General features: G+C 40.1%; 1 protein-coding gene across 2 annotated transcripts in view; it reads left to right on the forward strand.

Annotated features, from left to right (window-relative positions):
• The first annotated feature begins 811 nt into the window (after positions 1-811).
• Positions 812-23,303, forward strand: part of NR2C1 (nuclear receptor subfamily 2 group C member 1) — a 41,423-nt gene continuing 18,931 nt past the window's right edge. For both annotated transcript variants that reach the window (XM_053662280.1, XM_037160589.2), the window contains exons 1-7: positions 812-900; positions 10,188-10,261; positions 13,133-13,363; positions 18,733-18,811; positions 19,989-20,168; positions 21,394-21,541; positions 21,639-21,729. In XM_053662280.1, coding sequence (XP_053518255.1) covers positions 10,208-10,261; positions 13,133-13,363; positions 18,733-18,811; positions 19,989-20,168; positions 21,394-21,541; positions 21,639-21,729 — 783 coding nt within the window. In that variant the 5' untranslated portion in view covers positions 812-900; positions 10,188-10,207. The remainder of the gene's footprint in view (positions 901-10,187; positions 10,262-13,132; positions 13,364-18,732; positions 18,812-19,988; positions 20,169-21,393; positions 21,542-21,638; positions 21,730-23,303) is intronic.

Consider the following 23,303-nt stretch of genomic DNA (forward strand, 5'->3'; position numbering starts at 1 on the left):
AAGGACCTCTTCTCTTAAAGTGCAGACTGTCACACAGGACAGCTCTTCCCACCACACGTTAGTGCCACAGGCGATCGATCACCGTCAGAATGTGATGTTCCACCAATACTCCTTTCACAAATTTTTACTGACTACCAGGTACTGTCCTATAGGCTTGGGAATACCACTGGAAAAGTCAGACAAAAAAGAGCCTTCCAAAATCTTACATTTTAAGTGATTATATCCTTGCACCATTTAGCAGCTATACCTATTTACTTACAATAGTTGATGAGTAAAACTTTGCCTTGCTACACAGGATTCTACCCCAGCTTCTCTTTTTATTGAAGGGAATTTAAAATATCTTACTGGGATCTACCCAGGCTTGTTAGTCCTCTAATAAACGTTAGAAGCCTGTAACAGAGCCCAGTTTCCCACAAACTAGAGACAAAACTGCCTAAAACTGATGAGGTTATCATTACTCAAACATGAAACATTGTCTCAAGACCTTTACCGACTGCCTTTAGCAAACAGGATGTTAGGCACCTGCGACTCCTCCCAGACCCTGATCCGGATGCCCGCAAGGGCAGAGCAATCTCCCTCCTCACCGCTAGGGGGCAGTCGATTTTGAGAGGCTCGGTTCTTTCAACCCTCCACCTAGGGAACGTCACGACTTCCTCTCGCCACCTCGTCACACCACTCACGCGCAGGCGCAGACGGGAGCGCGTACCTGGGAGCTGAGAGGTCACGAACTCTGACCCCCTCCCAAATACACAAACCCAGAAAGCTGCTTGCCCCTACTTTTCTTTACACCCCCCCCTTCGGCTTTCTCCAAACTGTCCCCTCCCGGACACTTCTACTAGCCGTCGCAGCGGGACCGCCAGGTCCACGCCCGGCGCGGGACTTAACTCGACAGAGAAGCCGGTAAGAAGTGCGGGTGTTGAGAAAAGCGGCTTCACGCTGGGCAGAGGGCGGGGGTGGCCCTCCCTCCGAACTGCCAGCCGACGCACCCCAGAAACCCCCAGAGCCTGCGGGCTTCGGCCGGCGGGGCTGGTTCGTCTGGCAGTTTCACGGCAGGTTGCTGGGTTGGGCTGGGGGTGCGGAGAGTGGCCGGAGCAGTGGGAAGGAATGCTCGGGGCAAGGAGAGGCTGTAGGTGGGAGCGGGGGTCCAGATTGTGGAGCAGGGCCTGGCGGCGGGTCTTGGGTGCGAGTCCGCGAGCAGCTCGGTGTGCGCTGCAGCCTCTGCCGTGGCGCCTCCCGCAGAGCCTCTGACCTTTCAACTACAGGAAAAGCTTCCGTCTGGGCGTTTCCCCTGCCTCTGGGAGCCGAGCACCGGGGGTTCGGTGGCCAGCTGGACGGGACGCAGAGAAGCGGTTCCCCGCCTGAGTCCCTTTCATGGAGGGCCCGTTACAAAATCTCGTGCTTACACGGAAGGGACGGCATAAAGCCCCCGCCTTTCACAACAAATGGGACAGGAGTAGTCACTGCCTTCGGACCTGTGTCTTTTGAGAAATAAATAGATCGGCCATGGGTACAGAATGCACTTGAGCATGGCCAAGCTTCCAGTAGCTTGGAATCTTTTGTTATGCAATTCTGCCTCCAGCTTCTGTAGATACCGTTTTATGAATTGGAAATGTTGCCAAGTTGTCCCATAACTTTCAGTAAGTAGGTCAGCCTGTTTAAGAAAAAAAAAACTGGAAAGGAAAAGCAAAATGAATTGAAAGTAAGGCATTTAGGGTTTCTCTGCCTCTGGAAGTTGTAACGATGCCTTCAACTTGGAGGTTTTTGAACAATCGTTCATACATGACGATTTTTAAATTTTGCTTGTATGTGCAATTGGTAGCTCTAAAGGGTATTTCCATTCATTTTTATAAAACAGTGGATCACATGAGATACAGCTATTGTTATCATTCCTTGTAGGGGTAATTCAGTGTTCTTTTAGAAAGGGCTTTACTGGAGTAAATCAGAGTTAGCAAACATTCCCAAAATACTGTTCGCACACACAGTGTAATTTCTACCCTTGGGGATTAGAGAAGATAGAAGAAACAGCATAGGCTAAAGACTTAATAGTATAGATATAATTACTGTTTTTGCACTATAAGACCTGCAACCTCAAAATCTTTTTTGAAAGCCATGGACTGGCCTTACCGAAAAATTCACCTGCACAAAAAATTTGAATAAAGTATTAGAAGTTAACAGAAGTCTGTTGATCCTAGTTAACCTCAGTATATATATACAAACATTTGAACTGAGTCTTAAAGATTAGTTGGAATTATCTGGGAGGAGGAGCTTGGAATATTGTATTAGGAGAGAGACTTCTCTCCAGAGTGATAGATAAAATGAGAAGATGAGGAAGTCAGACTATAAAGGAACTCTCTGTCCACAGTGCTGGGCATGTTATAGGAGCTTAATAAATATTGAAAAAAAATACCAGAAAGGCTGAGACTTTATTCTTTGAGGTTCTGAAGCAGGAAAAAGGAGATGTGGTTCAGTTCTGTAAGCATCTTTAGATATCGCTACTTGTCAAAGTTGCTGACAAAAAAAGATGGGTTTTGCCTTCTAGGGGCCTGTCATATACTCAAAGCTGCATATATGAAATATGTGTTCAGGAACGTCGGTTCTGGCAGTCACTAAAGTTTTACCCTGAAGGTTCTTAACTTAAAGGCCCTGGACTGGCCACTGGCGGTTTTAGGAACCCCTGGAAATTCAGCATATACCATAATTTATTGTTTAAAAGCATGTGAACTTGTGTTTTCTGGTGAGGGAAAACTTAACTTCCATCATTTTTTCAGAGATGTTTAACCCACCCCATCAGGAGGAATAAAGAGAGAAACTTTTTTTTTTCAATCTTTTTTCTTTTGACTGTACTGCACAGGTAGAAATACGTGACTCAACACACACCCAGATTAAATTGAAATCAAGTCTACAGGAGACTGACTATTCTTATTCTCACTACACCTGATGCACTAATTTCTATTGTTTTCCTTTTTATAAGAAAAGATATTCGGACTTAAATTAATTTCCCCTTCCATTAGTGGCTCACAGCACAAAGTTTACAAAATACCGCTTTTGTCAATACTAACGACAGCAGTCTACATTCAGTCGATGGGGGTGGGCCTAATGGGGAAAGAAGGAGGGGAGAACAGATACTGGGAAAAGAAAATGAGCTGTGTCTGATGTCAGAAATCACAGGCTTAAACTTTTGAATCTGAATAGGAAGGTGGCAACACTGATACTGTTCTCTGTGGGGAAGGTACATAGAGATGAGATTGAGGTAGATGTAAAAAAAAAAAAAATCTGCCTGAAGTACAATACCGTGTATCTCGCGTGTGTCAACCAGCTCTAGAGTAGGAAAGGCCACATCCTCAGGCTTTTTGCTTTGTCCTTCAGCACCTACCTCTGGTGTCTCTTCTGTAGTTTCCTCCTACCCTTCCTCTCCAGTTCCAGTGCCGTGTTTTCTGAGCTCCTTTGGTTCATTTATAGAGCATTTTATTTACTCAGCTAACTTTCAGGGACTACCTCTTATTTATAAGAGACAGCCATTGGTATAGATATTTTCACTTAAATGGAATTTTTACAATTTTTTGGAGATTTTATTGAATCCATTTCATTTACGAGGAAACTGATCCCTAGGTCCAGTGACATGTAGTCATTTGGTACATAGTAAAAATGGGGTTTCGACTCGGGTTTATTGACTTGAGGTCCAGGCCGCTCTACTGCCTGTGTCAACTCCCCTCCACTTGTTGTCTTTTCTTTTATCACCTGCTACTTTGCTTCATACCATTTAGCAGATGGTAAATTTTATTAAATATATATTTTAAAGATTTTATTTATTTTTAGAAAGAGGGGGAGGGAAGGAGAAAGAGAAACATCAATGTGTGGTTGCCTCTCATGCGGCCCCCACGGGGGACCTGGCCTGCAACCCAGGCATGTGCCCTGACTGGGAATTGAACCAGCGACCCTTTGCTTCACAGCCGGTGCCCAATCCACTGAGCTACACCAGCCAGGGCAGATGGTAAATTTTTTAAAATGTTTTTTCATTACAGTAAAGCTCCGTGAAGCAAAGATCTTTTTTGTCTTGTTCACCGTCGAGTCCCAAAATCTTACAAGTACCTGATAAGTATGTTTCAGTAAATACTTATTGAATTTAGATATGAATACTGGGCATGTTAAACACCAGAGGTTCACTGAAAAAAATTAGTTCCTCCCTGACCGGTATGGCTTGGCTGAGCATTGTCCTACAAACTGAAAGATTGCAGTTTCCACTCCAGGTCAGGGCACAGGCCTATGGTGTGGGTTAGGTCCCTGGTTGGGACGTGTGACGGGTAGCCTGTCTTGCATCAGTGTTTCTCTCTTTCTCTCTTCCCTTCCTCTTCTCTAAAAATAAGTAAATAAAAAAAATTTTTAAATAAAAAATTAGTTCACTGAAGAACTAGTTTTTATTCTTAGAAGTCTCTTATTGAAGATGGCCATCTATGCAAATAAGGACAGAGTGCTTTTTTAAAAGGGTGTCCAGCCCACAGGCCAAATGTGGCTCAGGATGGCTATGGATACAGCCCAACACAAAATCATAAATTTACTTAAAACATTATCAGATTTTGTGTGTGTGTGATTACATGTCACAGTGTGTTTAATGGGTGGCCCAAGACAACTCTTCTTCCAGTGTGGCCCAGAAATGTCAAAAGACTGGACACCCCGCTGGAAGATAAATGAGCACAAGATGCAGTGGTCCACAGAAGATACGATGCTTGCTTCTCTGATTACAGTAGATACCCATTCAAAAGGCATAAAGAAGATAGTAAATAGACTGTAAATTTCCACCTGCAAAAGTGACTGTTAGCATTTGAGAATGTTTAGTTTTAGTCCTTGTGTGTTTAACATAGTTAAAATCAGTTGCAAATAAAGCTGTTTCTTGATCTTTGCGTTTAGTTTGTCATAAGCATTTTCTCTTCATCATTAAACATTTTTCTTCTGCATGATTTGAATGAGAATATTTTTGCACAAATCCTTGACCTTTGTGTTTGCTAAAATGTCACTTCCGTAAGGCCATCTCTAATCCCTTATTAAAAATTGCAACTCATAGACAAAAGTACAGGGGTTACCAAAGGGAAGGAGGTTGGGGAGGTAATAAAGGGTTAAGGGAGCCAAAGAAATGGTGACAGAAGATGATCTGACTGTGGGCGGTGAACACACAATACAATATACAGATATGTATCATAATAATCTGCACTTGAAACCTGTGAAATCTTATCAACCAATACCACCCCAATGAGTTTAAACAGTTGCAACTCCCCTCCCCCACCCTTTATTTTCTGTTAGTAGTTTGCAATCTATTTTTCTCTGTTTCACTTTTTACCATTTGTTGATACTGTATATATATTTTTTCTTTTTTCACCTCATCTAAATATAAACTTCTCAAGGGGAATTTTCTTCGTTTTAATACTTCTGTATCCCTAACACTTAGAAACATGCGTGGCCCGTAGGAAGCACTAAAATACGTGTCGAATGGAAGAAATAGAATGAATTATTGGGCCAGTGAGTGAACATTTTTGATACACCTTGGCAAATTGCTTTTCTAGGACTGTTATATATAACATTTTAGACTTTAATTAATAATATGTAGGACTTCCGCCAAGATGGAGGCATAGGTGGATGTGCCGTGCCTTCTCACACAACAAAGTTTAGAGACAACTAAATATTAGCAACAGAAAACACAGCCAGAACACGGAAAATTGAACTTTTCGGAAGTCCGTTAACAACAAATTCTTCAGCCTGACCGGTAAGGGGCAAAACCAGCGGCTGGTGAAGCGGGATTACACAGGAGGACTCGGTCAGCCGGACTCAGGCGCGGAATCCAGACACACGGAATCCAGGCGCAGGGTTGGACCTAGTGAGCAACCCAGCAAGCCACCAGGCGAGCGACCTCGGGGGAGACAGCCGGGGAGCGGTGCTGCGTGTTGACTGTGGTCGCGCATTTGTGCGCGGGTAGACAGGCGAGGAGTGGGCAGTTGGACCGGGCCGGCGGGCCGCGGCATGTGGCAGTGGAGGGCGCCGCCATTTCCCCACTCTGACCCCACCTCCACATACAGTGTCATAACCCAGCGACTCTGAGTGGCCCGGCCCAGGTGAACCACCTAAGACACTAATCCTCACCCAGCTGTGAGAAACAGCTGAGGGGGTCGCCATTTCCCCGCTCTGACCACGCCTCCACATACAGCGTCACAACCCAGCGACCTGGGAGTCCAAGGCACCGCTTCTCACACTTAAAGGGCCAGAACAGACCAAAAATGTCGCAAGATCTCAAAGCCCCAGAGCCCATAGATCTAAGCGATGAAGAAATGGCAAAACTCTCAGACGCACAGTTTAAAACACTGGTCATCAGGATCCTCACAGAACTGGTTGATTATACCGACAAATTAGACAAATATATGAAGGCGAAACTAATTGAAATGAACGGAATTGCACAGGACACCAATAACAATGAAAAGGAAACTGGGACTCAAATCAATGGAGTGGACCAGAAGAAAGCAAATAATGGCCAAACAGAAAAGAGTGAAGAAGCAAGAATTCAAAGAAATGAGGAGAGTCTTAGGAACCTCCAGGACATCTTTAAATGCTCCAACATCTGAATTATAGGGGTACCAGAACAGGGAAAGAAACAACCACCAGTGGAAAACTTATTTGAACAAATAATAAAGGAGAATTTCCCCAATCTGGCAAAGGAAATAGACTTCCAAGAAATCCAGGAAGCTCAGAAAGTCCCAAAGAAGTTGGACCCAAGAAGGAACACACCAAGGCACATCATAATTACATTAGCCAAAATTAAAATGAAGGAGAGAATCCTAGAAGCAGCAAGAGCTAAGGGGACAGTCACCTACAAAGGAGTCCCCATTAGATTGTCAGCAGATTTCTCAAAAGAGACCTTACAGGCAAGAAGGGGCTGGAAAGAGGTATTCCAAGTCATGAAATCCAAAGACCTACAACCAAGATTGCTCTATCCAGCAAAACTTTCATTTAGAATGGAAGGACAGATAAGGTGCTTTTCAGATAAGATCAAATTCAAGGAGTTCATCATCACCAAGCCCTTAGTATATGAAATGTTAAAGGGACTTATCTAAGAAAAAGAAGTTAAAGAAACATGAACAGTGAAAGGACAACAAACTCACAGTTATTAACAACCACACCTAAAACAAAAGCAAACTAAAAGGACAGCTAGATCAGGAGTGGAAACATAGAAATGAAGATCTCAAGGAGGGTTAGCAACAGGGGAGTGGGAGGAGGAGAAGGGGGGAGAAGGTACAGAAAATAAGTAGCATAGACAGTAGATAGAAAATATATGGGGGGGGCCAAGAATAGCATGGGAAATATAGAATCTAAAGGAATTGAGACACATGGTCATAAACTAAAGGGGGGGTAATGGTGGGGATGGGGGGGTAGGGTGGAGGGGAATGAAGGGGGGAATAGAACAACTGTAACAGCATAATCAATAAAAATAAATAAAAAATAAAAAAATAATATGTAAATAATGCCCTTTTGTCTCAAGTTTTGGAGTTAAAATTATTGTTGGAAAACTAGCGTAGGTCGATCTGGAGGTTCTGTGGCATTCGTGGTAGAGAGGGAAGTCATTAGCAAAGACTTGGGAGCGTAAAGCAACATGATAAATTCAATGAGTTATAAGTAGTGTGTATAGTTAGAATGGGTGGTATAACAAATTCTATAAAGGGAAGTCTTTCACAAATATTAAAAGGTGAAATAAGATGAAGTATACTGTATATTAGGTCACTCTGGCAGCAAAATATTAAAAGCAGCAATTAGGTAAATATTGTTGGACTTGAGGTCAAGAAACGTGAAGACTGGGTTGTAGTTTGAGTTCTCATGACTACTGAACTCACCCATGGTGGTGGCAGGAAAGGGACAGCACTGTCAGAATCGTCAGTGAAAGTGGTATTGAGCCAGAAATTAATGAATGACAACAATAAAGGCATTAGGAACTTTGTAATTGACTTACATGAATCTCAAAGGAGGGGTTTGTGGTGTGGAATAAGAAATCCACTTCAGAGGATTACAACATCAGCAGTATCATTGAGATCTGTGTATATTATCATAGCTACTCCACAGATACTACTGGCTTTTCCCAAAACTAAAGTCACCTCTGAAAGGGAAGAGATTTCAAACCATTGATTAGGTTCAGGAAAATATGATGGGGCAGCTGATGATGATTGGGAGAACTGTGTGAGGTCACAAGGTGCCTGCTTTGAAGGGGACTTGAGGCATCAGTGTCTTGTACAGTGTTTCTTGTATCTTGTATCTTCTTCAGTAAATGCCTCTTTTTCATGTTACATGTTTAGATACCATCTGCACAGACCTCATACATACATAAAAATAGTTTCATACTCATTTGCCTATGTTTTAAATACTTTTTTGTTAAGAAGAATGATTCCTTTTAACTTTAATTTTCTTTAGAACACTTAAAGACTATATATCTCTTTTCCTTTTACTGAATTCCCTTTCATGAGCTGCCTCATTTTTTAGCTTTCCTTTAAAGCTGGGGATAAAGTCTGGACTGGTAACCCAAAACTTACTTCATTCTTTTCCAACTATTGGTAGACTATCCCCATCAAGAAGATTTTTGAATATCAATACATTAGGGTGACTGGTAACTCCTAATATCTTTTGTTTCATAAGAAAGTATAACAGCCTCGGCCTCACTTTTTTTTTAAAAGATTTTATTTATTTATATTTAGAGGGGAAAGAAGGGAGAAAGGAGAGAAACATCAGTGCGTGGTTGCCTCGCATGCGCCCCCTACCGGAGACCTGGCCCACAACCCAGACACGTTCCTTGACTAGGAATCGAAAGGGTAACCTTTTAGTTGGCAGGCTGGCACTTAATCCATTGAGCCACACCAGCCAGGGCCAAAAGTAGATCTCTTGATACAGTATCTTACAAGAATAAGGGATTTTTCTTCTCCTTGGGATTACTTCAACTGACAGGAGAAAATTGCAGTCAGCACTGAATAAAGTTTTTGAGTAGCTTAGTAGTAGTGTTCAGTGGACATCTGGTTGAAGAGTTCTCTGCATTAGTAGTAGAAACAAATTGGAGTGATTGCCTGGGTCTTGCCTGGGTCTACTGACTATATCAGTAGGCATGTCTGTACTGGTCCCTTCTTTTGGTAAATAGGCCTTCTGAAAATAGAGAAACTGCCAATCATATTAACCTTTCTTTCTGCCTTTCTGCCCCACCTACATTTGTTAATTCAAGAGATAAGCATACAACCTAACTTAGGCCAGCCTGAATCCATTATCAAGATTTTAAAATTAGAATTTGAGAAGACTACTTTTCCTTTCCTGGTACTTGACTACAGAGTTGGAAATAAGAAGCCACATAGGGAGTAGCTAAGGTAGGGAGATTCCCTTTTTTTTTTTAAAGATGTTATTGTTTGTTTATTTTGAGGGAGAGAAACTCAATTTGTGGTTGCCTCTTGCACCCCCACCAATGGGGGCCTGGCCTGCAACCCAGGCATGTGCCCTGACTGGGAATCAGACTGGCGATCCTTTGGTTCGAAGGCTGGCACTCAGTCCACTGAGCCACATCAGCCAGGGCAATTTTATATTCTTGACTACCTCATATAGAGAAAAGGCAAAAGTCAAAGTCAGCTAATCTTACAGGCTCTCAAGTCCATTTGAGGACAGCTTTACATTAAATTCAAATTAACCCTAATACATAAGAAATTGCCACTAGTGAAGAGCAATCATTCGTGAGATGATTCTAGAAATTCTTTCCACCTTCCAAATCAGTGCATTTATTTTGTCATTTTTTACAATATTTGATAATTTGTTAAATGGCTACAGTGATATGTTTGTTTACAGATAGGATTACCTTCATTTAAATTAATCAACTACTGATCTGTATTAGAGTTCTCCTTCTTAGGCTTCAGTATCTTTGAAAAGTGAAATTGGTTGATAGTTATTTTAAGTAGATATTTTTCAATATATGAAAGAATAATTTTATAAGCCCCTGTATAAACCCCACCAGTCTTCAGTACCTCTCAGTGCATGGCCAATTCTGTTTGGTTTATTCCTTCCCACCCCACCCATCTAACTGGATTGCTTTGAAGAAAATTCTAACTACCATAGAATTTCACTTCTAAATTCTTCAGTAAATATGTTTTTATGGGTATAATTATGAAAAGGCATCTTTTTATTTTTGGCAGGACATTTTTGCAGTTAGATCATGGCAACCATAGAAGAAATTGCACATCAAATTATTGAACAACAGATGGGAGAGGTATGTGTAGTTTATAGTTCATTCACTGATTCACCAAACTTAATTACACCAAATGTGTGTTCTAGGTTCTGCAGTACAGAGATAAAAGATACCCCCTACTTAGCTTTAATCTAGTAAGAGATAGTTAAATAATCGGACCACCTGAGTAGGATATGGTAAGTGCCGATAGTAGTTGTATAGGGTGTTATGGCAGCACAGAAGAAAACAGCCAATGAAGAATTGTGGGGGAGTGTGGGGACCTGATCCAGGAATATTTTTGGAGGGTACAAAATCTGAGGGCAGCCTTAATGGACCAGTGGGAGCAGATCCATGTCAATAGAGCTTCATTTTGTAGACAGTACATCCTACTGCTTACTAAAAGATACTATAATCCACAGGGTTTTCAGAGTATCATCTAGAGACTCTTGCAGAAAATCAGCAAAGTCAAAATTACTTTTGTAATAATACTAAAATATTATTTGCCTTTTCACTATCATTCTCTCACAGTATACGATAGAAATTTCCAGAGACTACATAACATGTGAGATTGTATGATGAAATATCAACATTCAAAAGGTGTACATAGCCACTGTTTCCCAGATGACCAATGCATGATGTTCCCTCATCACTCATGAGTAAAGGATCCGTTCAAATTACAGGATAGACTGATAGCTTTTTATATAGTTTCTGATTCCATATTGCAACAAACTTGTAGTTGCCACTTACCAGGTTTTGGTATAGTATCAAGATCAGTTTCTGCAGTGTGGAGAGGCTTAATATAAGATTCCTCCCCTTTTCAATCAATAAAGGTAAGGCTGGGTTTTCTTTTTTATTTCTTTTCTTTTATATTTTAACCCAAATAACATATTGCAACAGATTAAATGCAGAGGCAGATGTGAAATCTAGCTTCCATTAAGCTAGACAGTAACTCACATGAACAAAAGCCCTGTGGGACACTTAGTAATTTTTGAGTGGAATGGGATCCAGAGGCTGGGAAACTTTGTCCATAGTCTGTTAATCTGTTCACTGTTCTTTATTGAAGCCCATTTGGATTGCTTCAGTTTCCAGTTACAATTGCTGTGCTGCAGTAAACATCCTTTTACTCATCCAAGCAAAGTGTCCAACCCAGTTACAGTTGCACCGTGCCTGCACTTAATGCTGTTTTCTTTAAGAAATGAGGGTCAGCTGTTAGATTTTTATTCCATTCACAGTGAATATTACTGATAGAAATAATTTTAAAAACCCATAAAACAGCTTGAATTTTACATGGTAAAATTTGTTGTAGATGAACTGATGCAGAGTCACATCTTTGGGTGTCATTGACAACTTAAAAAAATTTCAGGGAGGATAGAGTGGACTTTGTAGAAATAATCTATATAAAATAAAATTGGCAACATTTAAAAACTGCACCTAGAAAAATAGGACAGGATGGAAATAATGCTCAGCAAAAAACTCAAATTGGCAGCAGCTATAATCAGTACAGTCTGCTCTGAACAAAAACGGATTAGTGATTCACAACTTTGTTGTAAATTTTGCATAGAAAGTAATCTTGATGGATTTTGCATAGAAAGTAATCTTGATGGACGTATTTCAGGGAACAGAAAAAGGTGAAAACAAACCAACTCTGCCATTTAAAAATTGAGTCAAAGAATTAAAATGGCTTAATGACTTTGCTCTAAAGTATTTGTGGAACAGCAAAAATCCTCGGTGCTGGGCTAATTCTCTTAATTCATGAATTTGCTCTTCCTCAGAGTACTCCATCTCGGTGGATGGCAATTCTTTCCTCCCAACTCCTCAGGCTAAAATTTTATAGTCATCCCTGACACTTCTCTCCTTATATTCCACATCCAGTCCATCAGCGTGTCACCTTTCCCTTCATAAATCACCCCAAATCCAGTTGTCCCCATGCCCCAGCATGGCTACTTCCCTGTTCTCACCCAGAATGTCTGCTGTGTGTAATAATACCCAGATGTTGCCAGTATCTGTGCAGTAGCATCTTGTCTCCCTTCATCCTGCTCTTACATTCACAATCTGCTCTTGACACTAAATCTAGAACGATCTTTTTTGAAGGTCTTGGCACTTCCTGCTCCGTAGACCTCCAGTATAGCCCCTTCCCCGTGGTGGGAAGTCCAGAGTTTGTTTGGTCTAGGAAGCCTTGTATGATCTGGCCCCTGCTGTCACTCAGACCCCTTCTTAATTATGTCACCATAATCCCCCTCTTCCACTTGGTTTCACTTACCCAGCTCTCTCGCCTGTGCGTCCTGCCTCGGGCCTGTCCAGCACACTTCTGCCGCACCACCTTCTTTTATGTTCTGTTTCCTCTACCCGGGATGTACTTCCCCTAGCCAGGCCTAAACCTTTGTCTGTTAATTCACTCAAGTCTGTGCAGTTCCATCAGTGACTTTCACCTTACCCTGCTTTAGTTTTCTTCATAGCACCTAATACCACCTGACAATAGTATTTGCTTATTTGGTTTTTATCTGTCTCTTCTCAGTAAAATAAAAGCTTTATGAGAACAAAGATTTTGTTTATTTCTCTTTCTCAGAACCCAGAACAAATGGTGCTTTGCAAATAGAATACACCAAAGACATGTTTGTCTAAATGGAAGGTGGAAGGGAAGGGGAAGGAAGGAATCAAAGTAGTGAGGTCTAAATGTTCTTACTACTATTGTACCTTTATTTATTTGCACACTGTTTATTTCTGAAAGATAGGATTTCATGGAAGTAGAATTACCAATTCAAAAGGCATGTGTGTGTGTGTGTGTGTGTGTGTGTGTGTGTGTGTGTATTATAGTGAGTATATATGTAATGGGTTGAAGGTATGAGAAAATTGTGTTCTTCAAGAAAAAAAAATTGAGTTGATTTGATTATTAATGCTACATGATTGCATTAGGTTGTTACAGAGCAGCAAACTGGCCAGAAAATCCAGATTGTGACAGCCCTTGAGCATAACACACAAGGAAAGCAGTTCATTCTGACAAATCATGATGGCTCGACTCCAAGCAAAGTCATTCTGGCCAGGCAAGATTCCACGCCAGGGAAAGTTTTTCTCACAACTCCGGATGCAGCAGGTGTCAACCAGTTATTTTTCACAACTCCTGATCTGTCTGCACAACAGCTCCAGGTAAATAACTACAGAGTATCTTTCCAGCTTATGCTTGAAAAGAATTAAGAAGCGTGTCCTAAATCCTGGCATTAAAACTTTAGGTCCTGCATGTTCAGTATGAAAAAAAAACTTCCATAAAATTATGTGCTGTGCAGATTATCTGTGGTGACTGCCCTCTCCTGTAGGCCACTGTACTTTTCTTTACATGTACTTAACACCCGTGTATTTTGGGGGTTCTTAGTTGCATACAGTAAGATCCACTCTGGCTATTTTGGCAGGAAGAGATTTAATAAAGAATATAGAGAAACCCTGGCCGGGTGGCTCAGTTGGTTGGAGCCTTGTCCCATACACCAGGAGGTTGTTGGTTCAGCCTTCAGTCAGAGCTCATACCTAGGTTGTGGGTTCCATCCCTGGTCATGGTGTGTTATGGGAGATAACCAGTCATTGTTTTTCTCTCTCATCTATGTCTCTGTCTCCCTCTCTCTCTCTCTCTCTCTCTCTCTCTCTGTGTCTCATCCTCTCTCCTCCCCCTTCTCTCTCCCTGTCACACTCCCTCCCTCCCTTCTTCTCTCTAAAAATCAGTAAACATATCCTCAGGAGAGAATTTTTTATTAAGAAAGTAGAATTTTAGAGAGCTCAAAGAATTGGGAAGGCTGAAGAAAACAGTTCCAGGTCAGGTTTCCAAAAATAACTACTGGAGCGCAGTTTAGAACTCAGTTCCCAGAGCCCTGCTGCGTCCGCACAGTTAACAAACTGCCAGGTCAGGAGGCTCTTCTGGGGCTGCGGTTTCCAGGACCGAGCTGCCTGTGCCTCCTCTCAAGCAGCTTCCAAATCCGGAAGTTGGTGGCATAGCTGCTGTCTCTGTCACCGCACCTCTCCTGTTGTCATCTGCATCTTGGTTGAGGTAGCAAGCCATCTGCTCTGTGGTCTGCTTTAATATTTTGGAACTCGGGAGTGCAGACTAACTGTACATTGCGTTGGTGCTATAATTTTTGCTAGTTATACGTGATTCTTCAAGAGCCAGTTAGGTTTTTTACATACTAATGTCTGTGGTTATGTAGATATTTTTACTGCTTTTTGCTACAATGAATACAAATGAAATGAACTCTTTAAGTTTACCTTCAGAGAGATTTTGGGGGGGTGCCCTCTTAAAATTGGATTCCTTATTTTTTAATAAAAAGCTGATCAAAGAAAATTCCTTATGGTAGTAAAAAACTTTTAATTTATAAAATAGAAAATCACCCTGGCTGGTGTAGCTCAGTGAATTGAGCACGGGCCTACAATTCAAAGGATCACGGTTCGATTCCCAGTCAGGGCACATGCCTGGGTTGCAGGCCAGTTCCCAGCAGGGGAACCCATGAGAGGCAACTATACATTGATATTTCTCTCCCTCTCTTCTTCCCTTCCCCTCTAAAGATAAATAAATAAAATTAAATTTAAAAAAAGAAAGAAAATCTTGCCTATACATTCTAATAGATTCTATTCTTTCAATTACAATTACATCATTTTACAAGCTGCTAAGGTCCTAAAACAAGACAGCCATCACTAAAAACAATTACAACATGCATATCTTTATTTTATTAATAGATTTGATTTTTTAGAAGTTTTACATTTTAAATGTGTGAAGTAGTTACTCTATAGAGTTCCCATATAACCTCCCAACATACAGTTTCTCTTGTTAGCATTTTTGCATTAGTATGATACATTTGTTTTAATTAATGAACTTGTACTGATATATTATTAATGAAAATTAATAGATATTTTTAGCTTTCCCTAATTTTTCCCTAATATTCTTTTTTGTTTCAAAGTGGCGTATGCAGTTAGGTGCCGTGTCTCCTTAGACTCCTCTCCACTGTCACAGTTTCTCAGCCTTCCCTGGTGTTGGGCGGCCTTGACAGTTCTGAGGAGTGCTGGTCAGGCACAGTGGGGGTCGCCCCACTCTGACACCTTGGCTGGTCTTCTCCTGTTAGATTGGGGTTGTTGGTTTGGGGGACGGGGTAGCACAGATGAAGTACCATTTTCATCACATCATATCGAGGGTACCTAATGTCATCATGCTTTATGATTGGTGACGTTAACCTTGACCAGAAGAAATGTGTGTCACCTTTCTCCGTTGTAAAGTTACTATTTTTTGTAAAGTTTCTATAGTATAAAAATAAAGGTAATATTGGTATTTTATGGATCATAGCTGAAAGCAATGAAAGAGAAACAAATAGGATGGAATTCCCTGTGCCAAGATGATTTGGTTTCTGGTTTAGGGACCTAAGATGGCATGTGAGCAAGTCCCTTACTCTCTTATGCCATTGGAAATAAGTAGCAGGTACAATTTAGCACCATTTGCAATAGATAAACTATTAAGGGAAAGAGTAATATTTGTCTTAGATACTTTTAAAGAACATCTAATACCAGAGTGTGGGTCTTTTTTTTTTATTGGCTGATTTTTATGGTGATATAAAAAGAAATAATACCACTATGACATAATAAAGGACAGCTATTTTATGGACTGTTTAAAGTTTTTAAAATCAGAATTACTCCTGAAGGCATTCACACTCCTTCAAGAAGAAAAAGAGTCAAAGTAGATAATTACTTTGTGAGTTGTTATGAAGCAGGGAGGTGGTGTTCACGAGATGCTATATCACATTTTTGGGGGTGAATTACTTTGTTCACTTTTCAAAGGATTGAAGGAAAATGATGAAAAGGTTGAAGGATAAACCTAAAAGCAGAAATGAGTATTTCTTTACTAGCATTAGCTGTCCTTAGTGATGAGCCCCGTATACAATCTAGAGGCTTGGTAGTTACCCAAGGCAGTGCCAAGGTTGGGCTTTTTGCTGATTATCAGACTTCAGAGTCTGTGCTCTCGACCACTTCTCCAGCCCACACCTGCGGTAGCCCACTGATGAAACGTTTATGCCTTTGTGTATCAGTTATATTCCCATGATTGTAAGCTAATGCATCATCAACATTGTTTTCCTCATAACTCGTTTTCTTTAAAACAATTTAGCGTTATTTTTTATGCCATTGGAGCATATTCTAATCATTCCATTTGGAAAGGTTCTAAGTTGTTTGAAGACAAATGCCTTTTTTTAAAATTTATTTATTTTATTAATTATGCCATTACAGTTGTTCTATTCCCCCCCCTTCATTCCGCTCTACCCTACCCCCCGTCCCCACCATTACCCCCCCTTTAGTTTATGACTATGTGTCTCAAGTTCTTTAGATTCTATATTTCCCATACTATTCTTGCCCCCCCCATCTATTTTCTATCTACTGTCTATGCTACTTATTTTTTGTACCTTCTCCCCCCTTCTCCTCCTCCTACTCCCCTGTTGCTAACCCTCCTTGAGATCTTCATTTCTATGTTTCCACTCCTGATCTAGCTGTCCTGTTGCTAACCCTCCTTGAGATCTTCATTTCTATGTTTCCACTTCTGATCTAGCTGTCCTTTTAGTTTGCTTTTGTTTTAGGTGTGGTTGTTAATAACTGTGAGTTTGCTGTCCTTTCACTGTTTATGTTTTTTTAACTTCTTTTTCTTAGGTAAGTCCCTTTAACATTTCATATAATAAGGGCTTGGTGATGATGAACTCCTTGAATTTGATCTTATCTGAGAAGCACCTTATCTGTCCTTCCATTCTAAATGAAAGTTTTGCTGGATAGAGCAATCTTGGTTGTAGGTCTTTAGATTTCATGACTTGGAATACCTCTTTCCAACCCCTTCTTGCCTGTAAGGTCTCTTGAGAAATCCGCTGACAGTCTGATGGGGACTCCTTTGTAGGTGACTGTCCCCTTATCTCTTGCTGCTTCTAGGATTCTCTCCTTCATTTTAATCTTGGCTAATGTAATTCTGATGTGCCTTGGTGTGTTCCTTCTTGGGTCCAACTTCTTTGGTACTCTCTGAGCTTCCTGGATTTCCTGGAAGTCTATTTCCTTTGCCAGATTGGGGAAATTCTCCTTTATTATTTGTTCAAATAAGTTTTCCACTGGTGGCTGTTTCTTTCCCTGTTCTGGTACCCCTATAATTCAGATGTTGGAGCATTTAAAGATGTCCTGGAGGTTCCTAAGACTCTCCTCATTTCTTTGAATTCTTGCTTCTTGACTCTTTTCTGTTTGGCCATTATTTGCTTTCTTCTGGTCCACTCCATTGATCTGAGTCCCAGTTTCCTTTTCATCACTATTGGTTTCCTGTGCAATTCCATTCATTTCAATTAGTTTCGCCTTCATATGTTTCTCTAATTTGTGGCTATAATCAACCAGTTCTGTGAGGTTCCTGATCACCAGTGTTTTAAACTGTGCGTCTGAGAGTTTTGCTATTTCTTCATCACTTAGATTTATAGACTCTGGGTCTTTGAGATCTTCTTGAGCCATTTTTGGTCTGTTCGCGCCCGTTAAGTGTGAGGAGCGGAGCCTTGGACTCCCAGGTCGCTGGGTTGTGACGCTATATGTGGGGGCGTGGTCAGAGCGGGGAAATGGCGGCCCCCTCTGCTATTATGTGTCGCTGGGTGAAGAGCAGAACCTTAGGTGGTTCACCTGGGCCGGGCCACTCAGAGTCGCTGGGTTATGAGGCTGTATGTGGAGGTGGGGTCAGAGCTGGGAAATGGCGGTGCCTGCCACTCGCTGCAGGGACCCACTGGGTCCCGGTCCAATCGCCTACTCCCTCGCTTGTCTATCCACGCACGGATGCGTGACCACAGTCAACCCGCAGCCCTGCTCCCTCGCTGTTTCCCCACGGTTGCTCACTGGGTCTCTCACTAGGTCCAACCCTGCGCCTGGGTTCCTCGCGCCTGAGTCTGTCTGACTGAGTTTTCTTGTGCAACCCCGCTCTGCCAGCTGCTGGTTTCGCCCCTTACCAGTCAGGCTGAAGAATTTGTTGTTAACAGACTTCTGAAAAGTTCAATTTTCCGTGTTCTGGCTGTGTTTTCTGTTGCTAATATTTAGTTGTCTCTAAACTTGGTTGTGTGAGAAAGCCCGGTGTCTCCACCTATGCCTCCATCTTGGCGGAAGTTCTGAAGACAAGTGCCTTGATGGGACTAATAACTGCTGTGATAATTTGATGTGTTTTGTATGAATATTAAAGGCTGAGTTTGTGAGATGTATTAAAACTACTTATGTATTCATGTGTTTAATAGTCTGTTTACTTAAATTATTATGAAACAAATGTAAAAGATCTGTCTTTGCTTCTTATAACATTGAAATTTCTACCTGTTAAGAAAATTACAAATAGCTTAATTGGTATATGCATAATAATGTTAAAAGTTTCAGAATAACTTACAAAAAAGAAAGCAGAAAGTAAGACTAACTGAATGTCCTTTTAGTTTTTTTTACATGAACTCATTATCGAATAATAACAAATTACTGTGTTTTGTTTTTATTTGCCGGGGGTGTTTATTTAGCTCTTAACAGATAATTCTTCAGACCAAGGACCAAATAAGATTTTTGATCTTTGCGTAGTATGTGGAGACAAAGCATCAGGTAACATTAAAAATGCCTTCCTATCTGTGTTGTGTTGTTAAAATAACTACCACACTACCGTGTTTCTTTTACTGACAGTAACACGAGAAAACAAAGGAGCGTGTAGTTTTCATGGTTCATATTTGTAGCCATGGAATTTAACTGATTTTTTTCCCCAGAGCTTTTTATTCACATAAAGATTTTTCTCTCCATTGCAGTTTCTTGCAGTGACGTAAAATGTGTATTTCAAAGAATTATCAAAGTTAACCTTTTGAAAGTCAACTGAATGTGTGGAAATTTTTTTGAATATAACAGTTTTGTCAAAGAATTGCTTAAAAATGAGTTGTGATTCTTAGTAATATATAATGTTAAGTTATTAACCTGCCTGTTGAGCCCTGTTCTCATTCTAGGAATACAAAGTAACTGGAATTAATAAGGTGGAAAGCTCTGGTTATCTTTATTTAATTCTTTGCATAGCTCAGCAGGCATTTCCCCAAACCTATTACTAGTACTCAACATTAAGTCATCTTAGTTCTGGCCAGAAATACGAACCCACATTCATTCATCTGTATTCACAAGTGCCGTAGGGATATAGTTTAAGGGCACAGGGTTTTTTTATTGTTTTCTTTAATCTATTCCTATAGCTTAATTACAAAGATCTTCAGTGGAGCTTTCCTCAGAGTGTGTTCAATTTGTAATAATAGATTTTGTGCCAGAGAAACAGTTTGTGAAATGATAGGTGAATCAAGAGTGCAACAGATATTTCCAGAGATTTAAAAAGTGGAACCCACAGTGAGGAGGAATTACTATCATTCAAATACCAATGAACTGATATACCTGTTTTTAGATTGCAGTTTTCAGATTAAAATATATTTTTACACTAATTGACAAGTATAATTCGTGATATCAGACCTGAAAATAGTTACTATGTTAAATTATGGGGTTCTGAGTGATTTTGTTTCTTCTCTTTCCCCAATTTTCTATACCATTGTTGAGATTACTTTATAAAATTTAAAAAATTCATGTTGTTTAATATATCCTATCAGAGAATATGGTTGCTTCATTTTCTGTTTGGTAATTCCTAAATTTTTTCTTATGTCATAAACTAGGAAATCTCAGTTTTATCTCATATATGTTGTTTAAAGTGAAGAAATGGGCTTATGAAAATATGTGACTTTTCTAAATGTTTTGTCTCTAGGGCGTCATTATGGAGCAGTAACTTGTGAAGGCTGCAAAGGATTTTTTAAAAGAAGTATCCGAAAAAACTTAGTTTATTCATGTCGAGGATCAAAGGACTGTATAATCAATAAACACCATCGAAACCGCTGTCAATACTGCAGGTTACAGAGATGTATTGCGTTTGGAATGAAACAAGACTGTACGTATTAGCTTTAAAGGAGAAAATTAAGGATTCAGGAAAACTCTAGAAGTATGTTAAAATTAGCACATTAAAATGTCAGTTTTACATGCTTTTTAATTTATAGCTTTCCAACTTAAAATATCGAAATATGTACATATGTATGTATTTTTAATTCATTCAACAAATATTTATCGAGTGGCTATATGCCACTTGCAGATCTGCAGTTTGAACATGGTAAAAAAAAAGCACAACTAACTAAATAAATTTAGTTGTTTTTAAAATATATATGTATTTTAAATATTTTATTTATTTTTAGAGAGAGGGGAAGGGAGGGAGAAAGTGAAGGAGAGAAACATCAATGTGTGGTTGCGTCTTGAGCACCACCTACTGGGGACCTGGCCCATAACTGAGGAATGTGTCCTGACTGGGAATTGAACCTGTGGTACTTTGGTTCTCATGTCAGCACTCAGTCCACTGAGCCACACCAGCCAGGGTTAAATAAGTTTAGTTTTTGATAGCTAATGTGGATTGAGCTAATATTGATTGAGTTTTTGTAGTGTATGAAATAAGTTTCTTAATCTCATAGCAAAAGTCTATACAGTTGGTACTACTGTTACCCACTTTACAATATGCATAAACAAATTTAGTAATTAGTCCAAGGTCACACAACTAATAAGTGGCAAAACTTGGATTTGAATGTTGTTGGCTTTTTTCCCTCAGAAAATGTGCATTTAACTGTACAAACAATATCTCCTTAATATCATGAAATATAATTTTTATAAAATAAGTGAAATATATTTTATAAATGAAGACTAAGTAGTTGAATTATTTCTCAAACTGCCCTCAACCAAAAGGGGGAAAAATCTAACTGGTCTTTTTTGTGGCTCTTACTAGTATTGTTTTTAAATGGTTAAATATGATTTCATTTTATAAAACTCTCATACAGATAAGTAAAGGGACTCCTGACTTCACTTTTCATTCAGTTCCTCTACATTTCTTCCACAGCAGTGAGAGGAAGAGACAAGAGAACGAGAGATGCAAAATGGCCATTTTTACTGTTTACTATTAGTTTTCTAAAGCAACTTTGTTAAATGTGCAGATAATTTTGAAGATTGGTGGTTGGTTATTGTTGGGTTCAGTTATGGAAACCATGTCTCCCATGAGCAGCATTGCTGACCTAGAGCTTATACTTATAATTGTCTGTAAATTCTGCATTGTGACATAGTCTAACACATTTTTGTAGCTGTTCAGTGTGAAAGAAAACCCATTGAAGTATCACGAGAAAAATCTTCCAACTGTGCAGCTTCAACAGAAAAAATCTACATTCGAAAAGACCTTCGAAGCCCATTGGCTGCAACTCCCACTTTCGTGACGGAGAGTGAAACCGCAAGGTGGAGTAGAAACACCACGTAACACGTGCTGCGCAGCTGGCCACTCGTTTGTCTTCCAGCTGAAACTAAGGCTAAAATTTGTTTTTATTTGTCACAGGTCAACGGGACTGTTAGAGTCAGGAATGTTTGTGAATATCCATCAGCCTGGAGTAAAAACTGAGTCAGCTGTGCTGATGACGCCAGATAAGGTGTGGTTGGTGCAATTAAAGATTAAATATTTTTAAGCTTTTAAAATGGTTTCCTTTTCTTTATCTCTATCAATTTAGTCAGTTGACTTGATTTTAAATATTTTCTGTTACAAGTTGTTGGCTTTTTAAAAAAATATAAATTGTCAACTGTTTGGTAGTGTCAAATGACAAAACTAAAACAATTTAGCAGTGAGCTTGGTGCTCTTTCTTGAAAGGAAAATAATCCATGCATTGGGGAATACAGTGCCTCATAAGCAGTGGAACACTCTTTCCCATGGAGGATTTGGGGCAAGATTGAGTTTTCTAGAGAGTCAGAAGCAGCAGCAAGGAGCAGGGCATGGTTGGCTGCAGGGTCAGGGATTTCCTTTTAAGGCGAGCTGGTCCTGTTTTCCTAGGTTCAGATAAGCTAGCCAAGCTGAGTTGGAAGATTGTGACTGGTGTTACGATAGCTTTCCTTGATTTTTCTGTAAGTACAGGCTGACTTTGTTAAGATTTGTGGCAGAAGGGGGCCCACTATGCTGCCCTCCATTTTGTGGATACAAATACTATAAAAATTAACTTTATCAGTACTAATGTTTATTACTCCACTAGGACAATTATAGCTTCAATGTGAAAGTGACAAACATTTAAAAGTATTTCAGGTGGTTTTTCATCTTGAAATAAAAGTCCTCCTAAATAGATACTTATAATACATGAAAAATTTTAATACTTCTTTTATATTGCACTACAGATTTTACAGTGCCAAGAGAAATCCTAACACACCTGACTCAAATCATGGACTTGAGTGAACAGTAGGAATAGGATTGCAAGAGCTCTCCTGTTATGTGTCCAAGTCATCTGGGTTCTCTTGGAGTAGGGGTGTCAAACTCATTTTCACTGGGGGCCACATCAGCCTCGCGGTTGCCATCAAAGGGCCAAAATAGTTTTAGGACTGTATACATGTAACTACTCCTTCACTGTGAAGGAGTTGAAATTACATTCGGCCCTTTGAAGGCAACCGTGAGGCTGATGTGGCCCCCGGTGAAAATGAGTTCGACACCCCTGTCTTAGAGATTTGGAGCAGCTCCTTATTGAGCAGGGAGTTTAAAGGGGAAGAAAGGTTTGTTTATTTATATCAAGCATATGAAATTTCTGTAGTCTTCAGAAACTCCCTGATGAGAACAAAAAATTTTCTCCTGAGGACTCCCATCTGAAAACAGATTTTAGGGAGCCCTTATGGCTTGTTCCTCTCGGCCTGTAACGTGATCTGGTTTTATATACCCTGTAAGATTGTTCATCCTATCGCCAAATTTGTTATATATTTGTTGCTGGATACTTGAAGGCATTCTTAATACTTGCGCTTTTGAATCAAATTTCAGCTGCCACTTGCTCAACCTTGGGCAGGTTATTTGACCTCTCAGTGCCTCACTTTCCTTTTTCATCTGTAAAATAGGGAGAGTGAGAGTGTCTGCCTCACTGGTTGGCTTCTGCATGTTGCTACTAAATGAGAGATTTGGCCTCTTAGCACACACTTTGGAGTTACAAGATTTTACTTAGCCTTGTTGATATGATTCAAGATTACGTTGGTAGTTACA

This window comes from Artibeus jamaicensis, unplaced genomic scaffold, assembly GCF_021234435.1.
Source record: "Artibeus jamaicensis isolate MK-2021 breed Jamaican fruit bat unplaced genomic scaffold, CSHL_Jam_final contig_233, whole genome shotgun sequence".
NCBI classification, from domain to species: domain Eukaryota; kingdom Metazoa; phylum Chordata; class Mammalia; order Chiroptera; family Phyllostomidae; genus Artibeus; species Artibeus jamaicensis.